At 39.8% G+C, this 22,036-nt stretch overlaps 1 protein-coding gene across 3 annotated transcripts in view; it reads right to left on the reverse strand.

Moving 5' to 3' along the window:
- Positions 1–7,931: 7,931 nt before the first annotated feature.
- The window catches only part of kdm4c (lysine (K)-specific demethylase 4C), a 30,341-nt gene continuing 16,236 nt past the window's right edge, over positions 7,932–22,036 (reverse strand). For 2 of the 3 annotated variants that reach the window (XM_005747047.1, XM_005747046.2), the window contains exons 15-22: positions 20,914–20,990; positions 20,484–20,539; positions 20,243–20,351; positions 14,569–14,763; positions 11,946–12,116; positions 11,031–11,150; positions 9,186–9,278; positions 7,932–9,040 (exon numbers count right to left, since the gene is read on the reverse strand). In XM_005747047.1, the coding sequence (XP_005747104.1) occupies positions 8,873–9,040; positions 9,186–9,278; positions 11,031–11,150; positions 11,946–12,116; positions 14,569–14,763; positions 20,243–20,351; positions 20,484–20,539; positions 20,914–20,990 (989 nt within the window). In that variant the 3' untranslated portion in view covers positions 7,932–8,872. The remainder of the gene's footprint in view (positions 9,041–9,185; positions 9,279–11,030; positions 11,151–11,945; positions 12,117–14,568; positions 14,764–20,242; positions 20,352–20,483; positions 20,540–20,913; positions 20,991–22,036) is intronic. The other variant, XM_005747048.1, reaches the window with a different exon arrangement.

The raw sequence follows: 22,036 nt of genomic DNA on the forward strand, positions 1-22,036 counted from the left end.
TGTGTGTTTTTGTTATGTTACAGTATGTGAAAAAGTATTTTATGGGATTTTTTTTGTTTTGTTTTGTTCTTTTTTTTTCTTTGTTCTTTGTTGTTGTTTTGTTGTTTTTGGCTGTGAAATTTTGAATGGAAGGGTTTGTGTAGGCTGGACAGTCATACTCACATTTTAAACCCAGCAACTGCATCATCATATCTCTTTTCATTCAAAAGAAAATAAGCATATGTTACAAGAGACTCGACTGCAGAAAAAATGTGGTTTTAAAGTAGGTTATTAGCAAGACAGACTGATCGTTTTTTTAAGGTTCTACGTCAAGCTTTCCATCTTTTCCTTACACAGGCTTTGTGGATATCCTGTCATTACGGACACTTTTCTTTTACCCGCCATGAAATTTTGGTGCAGACTTTGAGCTGGCTCGAACAAGTCATACTTGCTCGGCTGTATAGAAATCTGTAAAAGCTGAATGGCTCTTTGTCAGTCTGTGTGAAAGGAGGAGCATCAGCCCGTAAGAGGATGCTTAAGTATCCCAGCTGAAGCCATTTACCTAAAATCAGTCACAGTGGGTCATCTGTGTTCCTCATTCTGCTGTTCCGCATTTTTCCTTTTCTTTCAAAAACGAAGGCTGAGAGAAGTTCAGGTGCTACGTCTCCGCTGACACAGAACCTACAGTATATACTCATTTTTTTGTAAGCCCATTAACTCTCGGCCATATGAGGGATTGTTGACAGTTTTCCACCATCTTAAAGTAACCTTGTTGTTGTTTGTATGCATGGTACCACTTTCGAGATGCCCCTTTGGTCGCACCTGTTACGGGAAGACTTGCACTTTCTCTCTTTGTACTATGCACTAATATTTAGTATCCTGTTAACTCCGATAGCCCCGGCCTCCCCCCCTCAAAAAAAGGAGTCTTACTTGAACTCAGCAAAGATGGACCCTGCAATGCTCACACGGTTGTGTATATGTAAATAACACAAAACACAGAGAGTAATTGAAATGCATAAATAGATGACTACGTAAAAGTAAATGAATTAACTGATGATAACGGCAAAGAATGAATAGAGATTTATCAGATATACAGAGCGATATAATAAAAGGATGCACCACAAGTCACAGTTTTTATGGCACAGCAGTATGTGCAATACATCACATTGTGGATTTGTTGTACCACAAAAGAGAAGTTTCACAAAACGAAGTGTTCTATTTTACCCTGATGTATCATGTAGATGGATTAAACTGGAGTTTATAAATTGTATAAAAAAATGAAAATATGATGTGTTATTGGGATCAGTTACCTCCAATTGGTCTGTACATGTAAACCTTTTTGTTTCCGTTTTCTGCTCCGAGTCAACAAGTGCTTTTTATTTTCTTACATTGGTTCTCGGAGCGCGTGAAAACTGAAAAACAGGTCTGTATGGATTTCTGTTCTTTATCGACACAAGTTTCATTTGTTACAAATAAACTCAAGTGAAAATGACTGTTACCGCTGTCATTTTTAAATGTTGAGTCAACCTTTGAATTCAAAATTTGGGCTACAAATGAAGGTTATCTGTGATAAATCAGCAAAAACAGCAAATCTCTTGGTGTCTATGTACACGGAAATTTTAATTAACCACTTACATACAGAATCTAGTCAGAACTGCCGAGACCTGAAACAGGGATTGATATTATCTATAGATTTACGTAGCTACTGCAGGATGGTGATTTTAGTGAAAAGTGACACGAAGATCTCCAGCAGGCCACAAGTGGGAATGTGTTTGACCAAACAATCAGACTTCAAGTCAAGTCAAGTGGTTTTATTGTCATTTCAATCAGTGGTACAGTGGTACCTCACACAGGAAACAAGACAGTGTTCCTCCAAGACCATGGTGTTACATATAACAGACGATCAACACAGGACTACATGAAGTGCAAGTGTGCAAAAAACAGCAGACTGAACAAAACAATACGGACACAACAGTGCAATAGGAAGTTCATGAGGGTGACCTAAGGATCCGATGTCCTCTAGTGAGGCCTGTGCCTGGCACCCTGAATGTTGTCCTGTGCTGTTTACAGCAAGTTCACCCTGAGCACATGTGACACATGACTGTGAATAATGTTCAGCATGATCGATTGATGGGATGGGGAGGCATATTCATCATGGGGCACACAGACCTCTATAGGCTAGGCATTAGGTATTGGGATGAAATCCTCAGACACATTAACAGACCCCATGGTGGTGCTGACAGTCAGTGCCTTGGTACCACTGACCAGCCCCCACTCTCGCATGTCATAAATCCAATAGAAAACCTGTGGCTGTGGGATGTTATGTTTCGGTTCAACCACCAGCCAGGTTGGACCTCAGACTGCCCAGGAGCTCAGTCAGGTAGGAGATCCTCCATTTTCATTTCCATCTAACGATGTACCCAGCCCATATCAGTGTAGATATCCAGCATGATTTTTTTCCCCATTGAAGGCTGATGTGCTTTGAAAGTGTTCCTTTAATTATTTTGAGCAATGTGAATATGCAGCATTAAGTCCCATTCTTTTCACTAATTTATGCATAATGTGTAGATTTTATGAGATGTCTGTATAAAAAATGAATAATACACTGTGTAACTGTTGAGAACTGTTGTCAGTACTGTCTATGGGCTACAAGAAAATAAAATATTGCTTACAGGCTGTTATTCCAGGAGCAACAGAAAACCATCGACAAAACTCCACCGACAAGACTTAGCAAGCTAAGTCATAAAAACTAAATTAACAAACAGTAAAACGATTATTATTTTTTATAAATGTGAGCACCTTCAAATGGGCTCCAGCAAAAGCAGGCAGGAAATAGGTGCAGGTGAGTATTTTCTTGTACACATTTTCAGCAAAACAGCAACGCTAATAGCAACTCAATCTCCAAAAAAGGGCAAACAAAGGTGCCTTTACAGCTCATAACAAACGTGATTTTCCACAGTTTTCCCCTTCAAAACATCTTTACGCTGGCAGCAGTCAAAACAATAATATCATCGTACGTGGAGACAATTACATTTCATGTTAATACACCACTTTATTAGGTACACTTGCTCTACTGTTTGCCAACAAAAATCTACAATCAGCCAATCACATGGCAATACATCTGTTCATTTAGGCATGAAGACATGGTTTAGACCACCTGTTGAAGTTCAAACCATGCTTCAGAATGGGGAAGAAAGGTGATTCAAGCGGTGCCAGATGGCCTGGCCTGAGTATTACAGGAATTGCTGATCTACCCACCCACGATTTTCCTGGACAAGCATCTCTCTGGGGTTCATAAAGAAAAAAGCCGAAAAAGGCAAAATATCTGGCAAGCAGCAGTTCTCTGGGCCAAAATGCCTCGTTGATGCCAAAAGTGAGAGGAAGGCAGCAGTAACTGAAATAACCACTGGACAGCACCCCCTCACTCCAATATTCCACCTCTGGATTCAGACCCATTCCTGTGTCTGAGTGTGTGTGTGTGTGTGTGGGGGGGGTTATGCGACCTGTGACTGATGAAAAATACTGATCCAAGACGAAAACATGGGCGATCATCTCTTCTAGTGTTGTAATTTGCTCAGCTCTTGTAACGATTCTCTTTCACTAAGTTTGATTTATTTGATTCCTTTTGAGATGTTATATTTTGCTAGGCCAACTGTGGTGTGGTAGTTACTGTGGTTGTTGTGAAAGCTTCATTTACTGCTGGTTAATTAACTGCTTCTTTGAAATGATTCCTTTCTTATTTCCTCTTTAAACTAATGTGTTTCTTATTATGTGAATGGCACGAAGGCCTTATCAGCCATAAGCCACTGTTGAGGCGTTTCTAAAACCAAGATAATAATAATATAGTAATTAAATCACAATATTTTACAGCAGCTTAACTTATTATGACTGCAGAGCTGAGTCTGGTGTACTAATATGGTCATTGTACAGACAGACAGCCTTTCATGCCACCCTCTGGTCATACCAAAAACATTTTACTCCCTGGCTAATGGAAAAATGTTCAGAATAGCAACATTTTTTCTCCTTTTTTCTCTCTCTTTTTTCATCTCCGTGCTTTAGATCCAGCAGTTTATCAGCAATAATGTGTTTGGATGTGCAATGAGCACTGCAGCCTCACGGGACTTTGTGCTATTCTTTTAGTCTTGTTAAAGTCATATTAGAAAACAGATTCAGGCAATAAGTGGAAAGAGCTGAAGCTGATGCTTATTCATGTCTGGCTCGTACTTCAGTATAAGCACAGAAAATAAATGAGCCTTTTTTTTTTCTGAGGAAACATTTGAGAGCTGTCTTTTGCTAAATCACCAATGTTTTAATGTTTGCCTGTGCTATGAACTATCATCTCACTTCCCCTTGTTTGGCCTTTTACATCATTACACTTATCCCCGTGCTCTCTGTTTTGCCTCTTTTGTACTGGGTTTTGCCTTCAGAACTGCCTTAATTTTTTCTGTGTTGTTTAAACATTGTTCAACTGATAGGCAAAAGAAAATATGCCCCATCCCATTACACCCCAACTACCAGCCCGAACTGGATGGATACAAGATACAAGAAAGGATCCATACTTTCACGTTGTTTGTTGCACCGTGCAAATTCGGACCCCAGTATCTGAATTTCAAGACAGAAACTCTGTAGACCTGGGAATATTCTTTTTATCATCTATTGTCCAACTTTGATGAGCTGGTGTGAGTTGTAGGTCAGTTTCCTGTTTTTGGCTGACAGGAGAGGCACCACATGTGGTCTTTGCTGCTGTAACAAAAACATGTTGTGCATTTGCAGATGTGCTTCTGCCTACCTTGGGCATTTATTTTAAGTCATTGTTGCCTTCCTATGAGCTCAAAGGTCATTCTCCACTGGCCTCTAACACCAACAAGGCATTTTTCACCAAGAGAACGGCCATTTATTTTGTCTTTCATCTTCCTCTGACCATTCTCTGTAAACCCTGGAGACGGTTGTGTGGGAAAATCCCAGCAATTTATGAAATACTCAAACCAAGCAGTCTAGCTAAAATAAACTTCCATCTTTGTGAGAGGTTAAGCAAGTGCAAATAGAGGTCTGGCTTACCTAAATAACTCTGCCCATTATCCTGTCACACTTGATAGTGTGATAGAGGAAAAGTAATTCAGCACTTCCTGACTGACTGTGAAACGTATTGTAAAGAGAAAGCACTGAGTGCATAAATTTTATTAATGCATGTTACTGAAATTCCTAAATAAGTTATAGCCAGGGCTGGACTGGGACAAAAGATCGGCCCGGGTATTGACCAGACCACCAGGTATTATAGAAAAAACCATAAAGCCTTTGAACAAAAACAAGCGTTGTTGTGACAGTGATGTACACTGTCATGTTGATATATATGTATGATTTGTATACAGTGTATCATCTTCATGCTTCCCTCTCACCAGATATCCAAACCGATATCATGACCAGCAGCTTTTACAGCTGTGGCTCCAGCGAACATCAGCTGATATTAGAAAGTAATATTAAATAAATTCAAACAACAGCTGATCAGGATTAAACGTGCTGCTGTTGTTTAGCGCGACATCCGCTGGTTTCCTCTTTCTGGCGCAAAGTGGGCAATAAACAGACAAAAGAGACGATCAGCTGATCATTGATCAGTTTCATGATTGAAGTAGCAACAGGAGAGGGAGAGGAGAGAGTGAGAGAAGAAGAGGCAGCTGTGCAGCAAAGACACAGAATAACTCCAGCTTTGTGTCTTTTATTGTTGGCTAATCCACCACCTTTCATTGTTTATACGTTACAAAAACAAGCAAACATAAAAATGAAAAATCACCATCGGCCCACCGGTATGCCCAATGGCCAGTCCAGCTGTGGTTATAGCTTAAAGTTTGAGCTGACCTGTGAGTTCTGACAGATTAGTTAGAACAATAAATAATCGAGTCATTAAGTGTGACAGATTGACATATGATGCACTAATTTTTTTTAAAGCTTTATAGTGACAACGACAACGATAACTGGCTTACAACTCAAACTATGCAAATAAGAAATGTATCTTCAATTAGATTTGAATTCTCTGTTCAAACCTTCAGTTTAACTTTTCCTCTTTATTCTCAAGAAGGATCCAAAAATTCTAATATAGCTGGCCAAAACATTAGACTCCTAACAAAGTCTACCCTGGTAAAAGGAGTAAACCTTTTCAATAGCACAGCACCCAGTGCATAACTTTGAATATTTACCAGCAGCTAAAAGGCCTGCTCGGATGTGTTTTTGTCAAAGGTTTAGAAAAAAAGTCCTACAGGACTTGAAAGAACAGCAGGGGTAGCGTGATTGGGTATAATGGGCGCACAAAAGAATGGTGTTAAAAGGATGTTTAGCTCTCTTTTTTGGCATTTTTCATCAAAGCTGACTTGTCTTCTTGCTTTGGCTTCAGTATCACAAAGAGCCATCTGAAGCTGGCTGTGACGTGGTTTCCATGGGAGTACAAAGCTTTTTGAAGCCAGTTAAGATACCGCATGGATTTCACTTTCCGTTTGCTCTGCCAAGCTGCTGGGAACACTCCGCTCCTTATCGTTCAGTGTGAGGCGCCCTTATACAGTATGTACCTGCAAGGCCTGACCCCATAGTTCAGAGTATCAGATTAAACATATGTAACCGGTACTTCTGACTTGCACTTGAAGCTTTGGTTTCTAAAAGCATTTATGAAAACCTGAACACATCAGAAAAGTTTAATATTTAAACATAATTTACTGTTATATCTTTGCAAGCATAACAAATTTAAACCACTGTGCCAAGAGGTGAGAGCATGACAAAAATAATGGTTTGAAATAAATTCAGTGATATTACTGAAGACAATAATTGATCATGTGATGACTTCCTGACATCAGCCTCTTTTCATCTACTCTGCAGTTGTGTGAAAAAGAAAGTTTCACATGGTTCTTTGCAGTCATGTGCTGGAATTAAAAGGGTAAGTAGCAGCACTTAATTGACTGTCAGCAAGTGTGAGCACCTCTGCAAAGCAGAAGTTTGCGGATCAATCTGGACAGGTTATAATGCCATTTCCGAACAATTTCAAGACGATCATTCTACTAGGAAAAAGATTATTTCCAAATGGAAAACATTCGAGGCACTCGCCAGTCTTCCTGGGAATAAATCCCAAGGTGACAGTGCAATGCTCAGAAAAATTGCAAAAAACACCAGAAGTACATCTCAGAGTGTACAGCCCTCAGTTAGCAGTATAAAAGATTAAAGAAGTATGGCTTGTTTGGAAGGGATGCCAGGACAAGGCTTCTTCTCTTTAAGAAGAACACGGCAGCACAGCTTATGTTTGCAAAGTTGCATCTGGCTTGTTTTGCAGTCACACGACCTGGGCACCCTGCAGTCTCCAAATTAACCATAAACTCCTCTGTATACCAAAGTATTCTAGAATCAAATGTGAGGCCAGCTGTCTGATAGTCTGGCCAGAAGTGGGTCATGCAATAGGGGAGGATGCCAAGCACAGCGGCAAATGTACAACAGAGTTGAAAGAAAAGAATCAAGGTGTTGCAGTTCAGAGCTCAGCCCAACTGAAATGCTGTGGTGGAACCTTAACAGAGCTGTCATAGACAAATGCACACAAACCTCAATGAAGTGAAGCAACACTGTAAAGAAGAGTGGACCAGAATTCCTCAACAACAATGTGAGAGACTGATAAAGTGATACAGGAAACAACTGCTGCAGGTTATTGTTGCTAAAGGTGCTTCTACACACATATGAATCATGGGGTGGGCTTTTTATTTTTCCCCAACTGTAGATGATTTAATGTCAGTACCTAGTGGCAATGCCCACAAACCCGTAATCTATCACTAGTTTTAAAACCTTACATTGTATACTCTAATGCATATACTATTAAACACCCAGGTATTGTTTCAGTATTTGTGTTCATAATAGCTCTGAAAAGCTTTTCAGTGGCTCCTAAACTATCATTTCTTTTGGAGTTAAAATAACTGAAAACTGAATAGAAAAACATATGTAATGTTTTATTGTTTTCCTTACAGCAGTTAGCAATAGCTTAACTATAGCAAGCCAAAAATAAATACAAATTTTAAATAATTTCAACAATGTGTTTCATTCAAGAGGGCAACAGTAGCATTTCACGTTAATTGGACGAAAAGTCCAACACAAAGCTATGGCTTCCTGTCTGTTTTTCCCCACAGGAAGTTATGAGCACGTGGTCATTTTTCTTAATGCTTTTAAACTTGAAATTACACAATTCACATATGTATTTATTTATTTTTTTATCTGTAAGGGAATTTAAAAAAAAAAAAAATGGGCAGAGAGGAAGCCATTCTTGCGTAATTGGACTCGGCCCGGCAGAAGCAGTTAAGAGACGATGCTGAACATGCAGTAAGACATGAGGAAAATACTACAGGCAAAGAACGTAAACATTGAAAATCAAAACTTAAAAGATCACCCAGAAGGCTACCGTATGTGGGCTAATTAGAAAAATCGCTTTTTGAAGTTTTCATGTACAAAGCAAAAAATGTTATTCCAAAAAAGGGTGATGTGACCATTATAAGTCACAATTAATTTCCCTGACGGTTGTGAGAGCATTAGGCAACTGAGGCAACAATGCCCTCTGTTAACCCATTCTGTAAGAGTCCAATCAAAATTCCTCCCCTGCCTGTTACACCATCCAGTCACTGATGTAAAATGTAGAAGCACACGCAAGTCAACATCCACCTAATCCACATCACCTCATTCAACCCCCCTTTACATCATTTCCTCAGAACTTTTCACAGGAAACTTGTGTGGGCAAGAGTTAAGATGTAAATAGCAATCCCCAAATCCCCAAAACTTACAAGCTCACTCACACACACACACACACATACACAAACAAGCTCCCCTCTACATCCACTGTTAACTCAGTGCATTCATTTGTCATTGATGCTTCTCCATGACTTCATTTCCCTTTGTGGCTGCGTTGCTCCCATGTGCTTTTGGCAGTTGTACGGAGGCCTGGCAGGGCCACATAGTCTTTCTGGAAGCGTGAATTTGGCGTTCTCTGTCGTTTCCTCTCCCCCTGCGTGGTGAAGAAAGCATCCTGGAAACGCATGCTCGAGGCCGTTGACTAGAAAACAAGACATCAGAAAGCACCAATGAGTAATAGCAAAATGTTCCACATGGCATGAGAATATTCTGTTTGTTTATGCCAATGAAGTTTGAAACTTATGCTTTTAAAGTTTATGTGTAAATCTTGTAAATCTAATACTTACAAGTCTGCGCTTCACCTTTTTGGGGAGGTCTTCGTCTAAGGTGTAGACATCTTCTCTTTTGGCCAGCACCTGAGAGCCGTCTTCAAACTCCACCTGAGATAAGGTGAAACCAATCAGCAGCTATCCAAGAGGTTTTAAAGAAATGTGTTGCATTTATACAGTTTTCATGCACATGCACACTCAAAATCTTGCCACCAAATTTACTGAACATTTTTGCTTAAAAAAAGCCAAAAAACCCCTCCTATTTACATTTAACTGTCTTCTAAATATTTTTTACTTAATCATCTTTGATACAGCAGTTACATATGGTGGTATCTGTAGGTTTGTTGCATTAATAATGCAGAACAGTCTAAGGAGCTGGGAAAGAAGGCAACTGGACTTCTTAAAGTTTCTTGAAGAAATTACACCTCTCATCCAAGAGGCTTCTTCAGATCTAAAACCAAATGCTGGAGTCTCCCTGGTATTTAAACCCTACTATTAATCATACGCCTTGTCACATGAGCCCAGGTGTCAAAATAGCATTTCCCTCATTGCCGAGCTTCAAAAATGGCGGTTTTGATTCTTGTGAAGGAGTCCGAGTTTGGATTCCAGCTCAGCTCAGCTGGAACTCTGGCCAAGCAGGTACTAAAAACACCTAATAGAAAATCCAAAAGAGAGCAGATGCTAGTGGCTTTTGGTTGCGGCAGATGGCCGCATCTCAGAGAGGCTGTTTCTGCTGGCATTTTCTTCCTGTTAAAAGGAGTTTTTCCTTCCCACTGTCAACAAAGCGCTAGCTCAAAGGGAGTCACATGATTTTTGAGATTTTCTCTTTTCTTTGTATTATTGTAGGTCTTTACCTTACAATAAAAAGCACCCTCAGGCAACTGGTGCTATATAAATGAAATTGAATTTAAAATTGAATGTGGTGTCATAAGCCACCCCCTCTGCTCAATGATGGTCATTCACAGTGGGAGTCCAGTTGCTTTCTATCCAAGCTCCTTAGAGTACCATGACCTGGATAGCTGAGAACCTACACAGGCATTTATATAACACAGGCTTTTTTCTGTGTGTTTTTCAGGCTACCATTATTACAGACTATAAGAGGCCACAAAGAATTTCTTTCCCCTCACTTTAACAACATTTTTGCCAGAATGCACAAGTGTGCCGTTCCACCCCTTAGCTCTAATAAAAAAAGATCAAATAAAGACCATCTTCATGTTACCTCTGCTCTTTAAACATTAACGCTGGAGTTCTTGGAAAAAAGCAGGGGCTTCATCTCTAAAATACACCTTGACAATGGAAAGTTCTTGTCCAGCCATTTTTTTCCCATCTTAATCTGACCTATATTAAACCGTCTTTGCGTCACAGGTGCATTTGTGCATAAGTAATGGTTAACACCCAGCTCGCCTAAATAAAGCTTAAATGGAAGCTGCATGAGTCTTAGCTTAGTTAATATTTCAGTGAGTTTGAATAATGCAGATTGTCACCTCCTTCTCTTCCTCCGCCACTTTTCACTTGCTCACTCTCCGTCTTTTTTCCCCCTCTCCCCATTTTCTATCTCTATGTCCAAACAGCTTTTGCTTCCTACGTCTGTCTTTTACCCTCCCGTCATCTTTAATCTCCTCTTGATCATCGTGACTTCAGCGCTTCCCTCAATCCCCCTGTCTTTTCTGTCCACACGTAGACCAGGGGACATTGACAACGTCAGCGTTGAGGGAGTTCAACAAATTTACTGCTATGCCGCTTTGACCTACAACTATGCCTGAAAGTCTATTCAGCACAACGTGGCCATTTGTTTTTCTCTCCCATGCTCACTCACTGCTGCCGTGACTGAGTAGTTTACAGATGGATCGCATGTTCAGGTACCTGGTACATGTAGGAGACGTTGGATCCCAGGTATTTGGCACTGTAGAACAGCCCATCAGGCCATTTTACTTGAACAGCTTCCCCCACTTCAGGAGCACCCAGGTTCACACAATCTCTGCTCTGAAATACAAGAGAGTAGTAGATGGTCTGTAAGTGTCTAAGTGTTTCAAAACGACAGAAGAAGTCATTCAAAGTGGGTGTCAGGATAACTGCTAAAGAGAGTAATTCCCTTTGATATATTTACCTGCTAAAAAAAACTCAAGTGGACTGACAACAGCTTTTGCTATAGTCGAGAATTTGACAGTCGAGTGCTGTTGAGATCTAAACTCAAAGCTGCATACAAAACTTCTCAGCCCAAAATAGTTGAGACACTATGGTAATGTAAAGAGCAAATGGTTTTGTTTCAGTGTTCAGACAGCAGGACCTCGTGAATGCTTTGTGCTACCGTGACACACTGAATATCCCCGAGAAACTTGTTTTCTTGTCTTCTATGTAAGGGGCTTCAACACTAGACAATCAACAAGCTTTAAGGTGTACATAGCTTTTTAACAAAACAAGCACAAGGCTTCAAAACATACACATTCAGTTATTTTGGTGTAATATACAATATCTTTGGTAGCTAGCTGAGGCTCAGGACTGAATGCTCTTAACTTTAATGTGCTCTTAAATATAGAAACACACGTTTAGCTGTCAGTTTCCATACTCCCATGGAAACCCCTGGTGTGTGATATTGTATTTTTCTCTGAAAGACCCTTTCAGAAACCCGCTGAAAGGTTTACAATGAGAAACACTAGAGCATATTTTCAAAGGAGAAAAAGAAGTTCCTCTTAACGAGGGGGATTTAAACAACTGGTTTGACCTCATACAACTACGCAGTGACCTCTTGAGTGTGCGTCTAATTAAACATATCCTCACCACTATGTCCTCGGGGTACGTGTCATTAGAGAAAGAGCCATCATCAAACATGACCTCGTAGAACGTCTGGGAGGTGATCTGCGTGACCTTGGAGCTGTAGTAGCGCAGGTTCTTGTGTTTGGAGATCACCGTCTGGCCAAGTGAGATAGAAGCTTGGTTTGCTTGCTGCTTCTAGTGTAGACAGAGAGTAGCAATTAGACTAATGTATGGCAATACAGAGTAAAGTCAAACTAAATTCCACTGGGGTACAGCAATGTTATATAATAAGTGACAACTGAAATGTTCTGTTAGATTTATTTGCATTATAAAAGGCTCTGATACCCAAATCTCTGCTTTTAATACAATCAGAGTTATAGATCTGTCTCTCAAGTCATCTTGACAGCTTCTTGTACCGAGGTACAACTTTTACTTTTAATTAAGCTCAGTACGAACAGAGTATGGTTGTTATCTTTGCATTTAGAAGGGAAGAAATTGCACCATGCAAGTTAGTTGCAGCATAGTGAAGACAAACCTTAAATTAGTGTGAGTTTAAGTGTAAGTTGGGCATCAGCTCTAACAAGACCCCAAAGAAAACTTTTCTTCAGTACCAGCACAAAGAACTCATTTGTGAAAGTACATCCTTGACATTTTAGATACTGGCATTCACTCACACCACTGTGGCACAGTGCAAATGTATGCTGCGCTCACTTAAAGCGGGAACTTTCTAAAACAGCAATTAGTCTTCTAAACGAGCAGTTAATTCTGTACGGCTGTTCCAGTAGAATAACTGTTAAATAACTGAACTCAATAATAATGATCTGTTGTGTCTTAAGCTGGTTTATCCATAAAAATAAAAAAATGCCCAAAACTAAAACAAAAAACATCTCCCCCCCCCCCCAAAAAACAAAGACAAAAAGCATAACAAAAAAAAAAAACACATAACTAAACAGACTTACTGCACACTTTTCTCCTCCTTTTCTAGCATAATGTTGCACTACTAACCGCACTGTCATGGACAATGTTTCAGTTTATACGTTTAATTCAGTTACCAGCATTATTATAGATGATGCAAGTGAACAAAGCAACGAGCTGAACTTGAACCTACAAGTGACTGCAGTAAATACTTAACGTCAAACTACATTTACTACCGCAATTCCCCCCAAAAACAAAAAATGCTGCTGGAACGCCGTTTAAAATGTGACTATAACCAGAATGATTTACCAAATGTCACGTGGCTCATGTTCACATACGGCTTCTTCTTGCATGATAGAGCTTTAGCGTGCATTTATAGATGGCCCAATGACTGTGTTCACAGACAATGATTTCTGACAGCAGTGTTTCCATGACAGAAACATTTCTGTTTTAAATGAAGTGCCATCTGAGGGACCAAACATCAGCGGCATCCAACATAATCTGATTTTTCAGCCCTGTCCATTGTCCACAGAGATTTCTCCAGATTCTTTAAATATTTTGGTATTATGAACTATAGAGGATTATTCCGTAATTGTTCCACAAATTATAAACATCGTTTTTAGCAATGCTCTTTTTATTCCCCATCATGCGGCTAACCAGCTGCCAATTGACGTAATTAGTTGCAAATTGTTCATCCAGCTCCTTCTTTTCAGCACCTTTTACTTTTCCAACCTTTTGTTGCCCCTTGCACCAGTTTTAAGAGATTGTTTAGAGTGCTGCTGCTCTCAAATTCAAAATGAGCTGCTATTTTTCATGAAATATTACCATGTCTTAAGTTTTAACATTTCATATGTTTTCTTTATTCTATTGTGAACGAAATATAAACTTTTGAGTTTTTTTAATCACTTCATTCTGTTTTTATTTACATTTTACACAGCATCCCAATTTTGGGGGAAGTCCACAAGTTCAATTTTATTTGGGGTCAAATGAGAATATGTTGTGCAGAGCAGCAGTTTGTAAAGTGGGGACATTAGTTTACTATCTTACGCTTTATTTGTTTCAACTGAAACAAAATATTGAATGATTTATTATGAGCTTGTTTGTATTAAAATACAGAACATGTACATTAGAGAAGGAGGAGATCCCACGCTAACACAGTATAAAGTGTAAGGATTTTCCTGGTGTTGCAGAGACATTCACATCAGAAATAAAAGTAATCCATTGGATCTTCATCTTCTTTTATGCCAAGAGTAAATGAACATGCTTATGTTCATTCTTGCAGCCAACAACAGAACATTTGGTGTGCTTCATTAATAGAATATAGAGTTAGAGTTGGCAGAAAAAGGCTCTAGCAGGGAAATAGTAGTTGTTCATTCTTTGTTTGAGTGCAAACAAGCCACTGTGCACGCATCACGCCGATGTGTTGTTACACAGTGCCCTGTATAAGTTATGGAAGAAAGACTCGACTACAAACAATTCAGGCAGTTCAGCTGTAGTATTTGCAACAGGTAAAACAGAGACAAAGGCATAACATAAAGGGGCCCCTTTAACAAGCCGTTTTCAATTATCTGGCGAGTAGTCATTTGTGCCACTTCCTTAATTACATTAACACAAATTATTAAGTGCTTATAATTGAGTCAGTTATTTCAAGCGTGTCAAAAACAATAATATGTCTATTTATTCCGGGCACTTGTTCAGATCAGCTGTAGCAAACACCTGTCCTATAACTTACAGCTGACGAACTCCGCGACTGGTGTCTATGGCAGGTGATTGACACAACATACGGCCAATCATCAGGCTCCATGATAACACCGGCAGCATGGGCACAGGTCACATGAAAGGAGGTGGGACACCGGCCACATGAGCACTGGATACAAGCCCCTGAGTGCCGCTTTCCCGCACAGCGTTTACGACAATAGATGCACTTCTGTAAACACATAAGGACCAGACCAAACTGTCAATAGGCCTGAATTAACTTAGGTTGTACACGAAAAGCTGGGAAAATGTTATTACTGCAAAGGGATTATAAAAACAATTGAGAGACGCCAAGAACCAAAAAATGGCCAGTGGTCTAGAACGATCAGCAGCTGCTTTTAGACAAACCAAAGGTGTTTTTAGACTGTATCCAGCTTGTTTTGTTTCAATATAACTAGATTTAAAATGCTGTCAAAGTGTTCTTCAAAAAAAAATTTTTAAACAATAAGCATGTTCTTTAAGTACGTCTTTACCAAAATGTTTTCAAGCCTTACTGGAAATTATCCAAAACAATATACACAACGAATAAATAAAATCTCTAGCCTTATCGTTCCAACAGGAATATTTGTCCTCTATATCGTTATGGCTTGCGTTCTAAAGACACATAAAAACAACAGCTGGGCCGCCACTCTTGGCTTTTAGAATATATGGTCTTTTTAAAAGCATGTTGCTAACAGTTTAATAACACTAAAGTATGAATAAGATGGCCAAGCTCATCGTGACCAAGAAAACTTGATGGTTGCAGTGATTGCATTGAATTTTTTTGCTGTTGGAAACTGATTGCAAGTACATGTTGTGAAAAACTTGTTGCCCAGAGGTCAAGGATGCAACACCCTCAACTTGTGGACAACACAAGATAATTGCACAGGTCGCATTGTGGGAGGCAACAATCCCAGTACAGCTCAGACTGACTGCAATCACTCTCAGACAGATTAGCAAAGGATTCCAAAAAACTACCATCTAATTTATAATTGCAGACGGGGACTCAACTCAACTGGTTGCCAGCTGATTTATTTTCTAGTTATATTCTTATATAAAAGCAATGTCACTGAGTATCTTTATATCATTTTGCAAATTAATGTCACTATTTGTGAAAGAATTACTGAAACAGTGTCAAAACTGATGTTCTAGCTGGACTCTGAATTTAAATAGTTCATTTCTGTATATGTAGACAGCAATAGATTTGCGATTTTCACCAGTGTATCAGTAAAATGCTGTATTATCCATGACAGACTGGATGTAACAGCCATTCAGTTGCAGTCTGGCACCAGACTTACTCCATCTTCCTGTTGCTTTATCACCATCCTGACCAAAGTTACTTTGAAGAAATGAATGAAAAGACCAAAACAGCTCTGTGTTGGTTTATATTAACAAAGATTTCTTGATCAGTACCCAGGACAAGTAACATATCATCTATATAACAGTAGTTTCCAACAGCAGCTGCTGACTCATACTGGACCGTCATATCGGATATCTCCACGACACCACTTTTGGATCTTGGCACTGCTGACATCAGTTTGATGAACGATGAACAACGATCAAACTTTTTGGTTAATTAGTACATTTGTTGTTGTTGTTTTTATATAGAAAATCAAAAGACACTGATAGAAAACATGAAATACTGTGCTTCCAGAGATGAAAGGAGGAAGTTGTGATGGACAGCAACATCCTACAGACACTTAGAGTGGCTGATTTGCTCTGTATAACAAAAAGGGCAGACTGAAGATATTATTTACACAAAAGGGAAAATCATTTTACCCCAAGGGTAATAAATAAATAAAAATTCACACTGTAAATGGAAGCCCTTCAGTCGGATGTTCTCCTTTTTAAATTTCAAATGCAAACTACTGCACAATACACCTACTCCCAGTGACTGCCTTTATTGCTGTGGAGGAAACCTGACCTTACTCACTAAAGCACCCATGTCTGGTGTAAAATAAAAAAAATAAAATAAAGTAATTTAACATTTGCATTTCCACTCCAGACTTTAAAGGTTGGCTAGGAAAAACCGCAAATTAGTGACAATAGACCGCTAAGTGAATCACCGCTCAGCTGTGCCGTGAACCTCTAACATAATTTAAAGCCAATATGTGCTCCAAAAAATTTATATCTGTGAAATCTGCTGTTATTGGATACGGTAGTGTAAACAAGTCATTGATAGCAGAAAATAAAATGAGAGACCCCAGTTTAATAGTCAACAGAAACATGTTATTGGACTGCTGCAATACAAAGAAACCCTCAACTTAAGCCAATCAGATGACATCATTTACTCTTTCCACAAATAAAAAGTGCTTCAATCTGTATGTTGTGGTATTTTCTTTCCTCGTTTAAGCTCTGTGAAGAGTACACAACTGCACACTGGCGAGCATAATACACATACACATCCTACACACAAACACTGCCATGCATCCATGCACAAACACACTTGAAGCGAAATTTTGTAAAAGACTATCTCTCGGGTTTCTGCACTAAACAGCCCATCAAGTCAGTTCCCTCTACTGTGGCATCTCTCTTGTCTGTCCTCTCCAACGAAAGGGAAAATATGACGACATGCCTCCCATTATAACCCCACTCGCTCCCTCTTCCTCTTTCACCCCCTTTGCATGCCTTCCATCTCACTCCATTTTCTCTAGTCTGCTCTTAATAAAACACCCATCTACGCTCTCTTCTTCGCTTCCCTGCCCTGGCTTCTGTCTTTGCAGCTTGGTTTCACATCTTACTGAAAGTAATTTATTCATTAATCTAATTCCCCGGAAATCCATGCTATAATATCGACATGTAATACGTCTATATGCAGACACGTTCCAGTGCCTCAGTGAGTTTAAGTGGGAATTAGCTGGTTTTTTAATATCTATTTCTATAAAAGGTTCCAAATTACCATATCATTGCTATATCTTGTGCATAATATTGTTGTTTACATATTGTTTAAACAGCACGTGTTGAAATATTAAGAAAATACAATATCAAAAGCACCTTATGACAGTTTAATTCCCCTGTGTATATTTCTATATAATAGGATGTGATGATGCCCAGAAACAAGAGGGAAGGCATCTGAGAGGTAAATAAGAAGGTGACGCTGCGCAAGTACGAACCTTTCTTAAAGTCTCTGTCCTTATCAGCTAAGCCACTGCCCTTTGTTCATTTATTTGAACAAATCAATAACTGATCTAATTAGTTGGCTCAGCATTAATTAAATTTAACCTCTACAGCAGGGCTGGCTTCGTCTTTACAATTATCAGCTTAGCCCTCTTAATGCAGATATCAGTTGGGGATCAGTAGGTATTGTGTATAGTGAGAGACTACCCTCTTTTCCTCTTGTGAAGAAAACCAAAAGGCAATATAAATGCTGTTTTTAAAATGGGATGAGAATCCTAAGTTTATCCTCCCCCACCCCCCTAATAATGAAGTTTCTTGTCCTTTCTGTTCCTGAGCTGAGGGAGAAGCAGTCAGTGCTTTTCTCGGTGACTAACTTGGCCTACATTTCGTAAAGCCTTTTCCCATACCTCCTACATTATGGACAGCACTGCACAGATGAACTGGCCCGACTGTCTAGTCCACTTATTGAGGCCAGCATAACAAGATTCTAGCTGGCATGCACTGTGTGCAAAATCTGTGTTCGTATTTCTGCAAATGAGCACTTATGTACATATATTGGCAGGGGAGGGGACAAAATAAAATAATGCCAATTAGATCACAAAGTAATATAAACATGTAAGAATAATTGTATGTTTTAATGCGTGTGTGAACTTCGCCAATTTCTCCCCTGTGACTTCTGCAGTGTGTATTCGGGTGCCTGTGTTGAGCCATGCGTTAAGAACATTCCCACAGTAAATTATGAATGTGTATGTGTGCACATCGGTGTGCGTGTGTTGTATGATAGTAAATTATGAATGTACTGAGCTGCTGCAGGGGCAACGGGTCCAATGCGAACTTCAGAACACGTGGCTCGGGGATTGAATCTACAAATGACAACGCAGACAAAACAGAAAGGTAGTCTGTACGCCATCCTTGAAACTTTGAGAGAAAGTCTGCATCACAGGCGCACACTTTCTACTGGTGTACATGTGAAGGACATATTGGTTATTCATGCACACTGTGTGATAAAGCATTTAACATCTAAAGCAAGGAAGTGCCACTTCCTCTAAAAGGAATTTAGGTCCTTCATATACTTATATTTTGGCCATCACATAGGTCATGTCAGAGGCTTTTATGAGCACCCTGCCTCTTCCCCGTCTGGACTATAATTTTCATTTTGTTCAGATTTCAGCCTGCGGATATGGAAACTGACTTTGTGGTTTGTGCTTTCATATCCAAATGAGCTTAATTTCAATGTGGTGTGAGAAGATATGAACCATATCCCTGTAAATACCCTATGGGTAATGTCACTGTGTCCACAGAGTTAGCATCCCATTCAGTGTCAGCGCAGCAATATTCCTTGAACTATTTTTGGGTAAGCAGTCATGTATAAACCTAAATATGCTGGTTCCCTGTGGTGAAGTATGACATTTTAGTTATAACTGAAGTCTATTCACTCAGATGTCGTTTTCTGAGGGACTGATAACTAAACTCAAACTGGATATCATTGTGTTACGCTGAAAAGTCTTCTTACCATTTCTTTAATTTGGAAGTGGAGGTACTTCCAAATTTCCCCTGACTGCAACCTCCAGCAACCAGGTATAGAAAACACACCTTTCCCAAGTGACTGGTGGTTAGCAGGGGGTCACTGACGCGTTTCTAGGCTGGCATGGCCGAGGCTTTAGGAATCAATTTCAATGTAGCTGCCAGCAACCTCCAGCAACCACGTGCAATGTTATCAGGGAATACCTCTTTTTCCCTCATGACCAGAGGTTGCCAGATGGTTGCTGACAGGTCTCTAGGCCTTTGTATCCGAGGCCTATACTACCTTTTTCACAACCCTTCTTAGAAGCCCAGATCTGTCCAGTTCATCTGTGCATTTGCAGTTTGACTATGGACAAAAATGAACTTCATTTTATGTCGGGGGACAAATGAGATCTAGTTCTCTGGCTATGAGCTAGAAACCCCTGAGACCTGATTCATCTTCCTTTTTTTCTTCTAAATACCATTCATGGTGTTGTATATTCTTCCTTTTTTGTGACTGTGAAGGCATGGACTTTTACTGTAACATCCTCAGGCCATCGCAGCTGTGCTGTGCTGTAACGAAAGCTCAAAACAAGACTTCCATCTCTGTGATCCATCTTATGTGAGGATGTGCTTCTCCAACACTTTGCTTTCTGCTGACTTATCACAGTGCCTGCAGCAGAAAGCTAAGTATAGTGGCAACATGTCAGGTCTGCTGAGACGCACTGCAGCTCCCTCATTAAACAAACACATACACACTTAATAAATGCACAAGCACATGCACATGCACTCAGGGAGGCAGACATACACCTGCACACATATAGACAAACATCAGCACACAGAGTCTTACACACTTACACACACACACACACACACACACACACACATACAAACCCCCCCACTCCCACCCACCAGTGGTTAATTATCTAGCTTTGATTGCGGGCATGTTCGTCTCACATTGTTAATTAGAACTGTGAACACTTCATTAATTAGACCAGGACAGTCCTCAAGGAGTGTGTGTGGTGTGCGGGTGTGTGTCTGTGTGTTCTCACCAGTTTATATCGCTGCATGGGGATCCTGCTGGTGTCGATGGGACTCCTCTTGGATTCATTGCTGAACCTCGCCTCTGGCAATGCTACTGCACACATCACGTGAGCCCATCTATACACACATATACACACAAACAAATTAATACATTGTGATGATTAAGATACCCAGACAATTCATTTGGCTGAGCTCTAGAGATGAGGGATAAGTGTGCAGAGCTAATCGCAGAACAAAAGCTCGTCTCACTTGTCGTTTTGGGTTTTCTTTAGAGCGCCACCTCTGAGGTTGCAGAGACAGCATTCCTGGGAAAAGAGAAAAATGAGTGAGAAAGACGAAATGCAGATATTTTTCTTCTAGTCACCAAAATCTATACACGTGCCACAGAGGAAGATATTTCTGCTTATTAAATAGTCAGAAAGAAGAAAAAATTAGTTGTCTTTATTGTATACAGTGATCACACTGCAGTGTGTCAACTACCACATATGAATATGGTCATCTATATTTTTAAGATATTACTGACTGTTCTGACTAGGGTCAGATCTTTGGGTGAGCCATCATCATCAGCTATAACGTATAATCATTTTAACACTAGTTCACATTAAAATTTTAGGATAGCACTGCTATTCTCCTTATACACCACAGTCATACTTGAATCAAAGGTATAAAATTGTCTTACTGCTGTAAAGTTTCCCTCGGTACAGCGATCACATGACCATTGTTCACTGATGTCGTCTGCAGAAACACCGTAACAACCTAAAGTAAGAAGGGATGGATCAAAAATCTGTAGCAAAAATACTCACTGACTCCTCAAATGCTATTAAACTGTTGTGTCAATGGGTTGGGAGAGAAACAGCAGACTTGACAGTAAATGGCAAGATAATTTTATGTTATTAAGGAAACAAAATGTCACAACAAAAGACAGAGTTGGTGTACAATTCATCGTTGTTTACGAAGGCGTCCGTCTGTGTGGGTTTATCTCATATTAACGTGTGTCATAGCACGCTGTCATTTTAGACACTTCACAGCAGCAACTTTGCTTTTTGGTCTGAGTCCTCGCGTCCAAATGTTTTTCCAAAATAAAAAATGGCCTTGAACAGAAAAACACTGGGATTTCATTTAGTAAAACAAACGTGATCTTATTCAAAGCTGGCAGCTGATTACAATCCATGAGCTAGACGCTTTAGACACGTAGGTTGGGAATTTTTATTTGAAAAAACACACTTGAAGTCTGTATATGTGTGCATGTCACTATTCTTTTCCTGCATTATCCATCAGAAAACCAAAAATAAAATCTAAGCCCACCTCTGTTTCCGTTCCAGAGTTCAAATAACAGAACGGGCAGAAAGCTACATCAACATGTACTTATTGTTGGGGCTCGAAACCGAACTTGTGGCTTTTTCATCAGTGTCAAATGACATACACTTCATCTCTAACTCCCACCCCACCAGACTTACAGACACACACACAATAAATGCACAACATCCTAGACCAAGCAGACTAAAAATATGGCAAAGTGAACGTTAGTAAGAGTGACTCAAACTGACTGAAAGCTGGGCATACTGCTGTCTAAGTCTTTTAAAAGTAGCTGCGTTTGCGCGCGCGTCTGTGTACACGCGTGCGTAAGGCCGGCTGGAGGCTTAAGATATCGAAATGTGCATGATTGGGACAGAGATCCGTGTGAATGAGGGATTACGACAATGCACAATGTATCGTGTCTGAGTAGCCTGGAAAAGAAAAGCTCCAGGGATTTTTTCTTCCCTTTTTTAAGAAAATGTGTGAGAGCTTGTTACTGGCTTGGG

This window comes from Pundamilia nyererei, unplaced genomic scaffold (assembly GCF_000239375.1).
Source record: "Pundamilia nyererei isolate P.nyererei 1_Seehausen unplaced genomic scaffold, PunNye1.0 scaffold00187, whole genome shotgun sequence".
NCBI lineage: Eukaryota > Metazoa > Chordata > Actinopteri > Cichliformes > Cichlidae > Pundamilia > Pundamilia nyererei.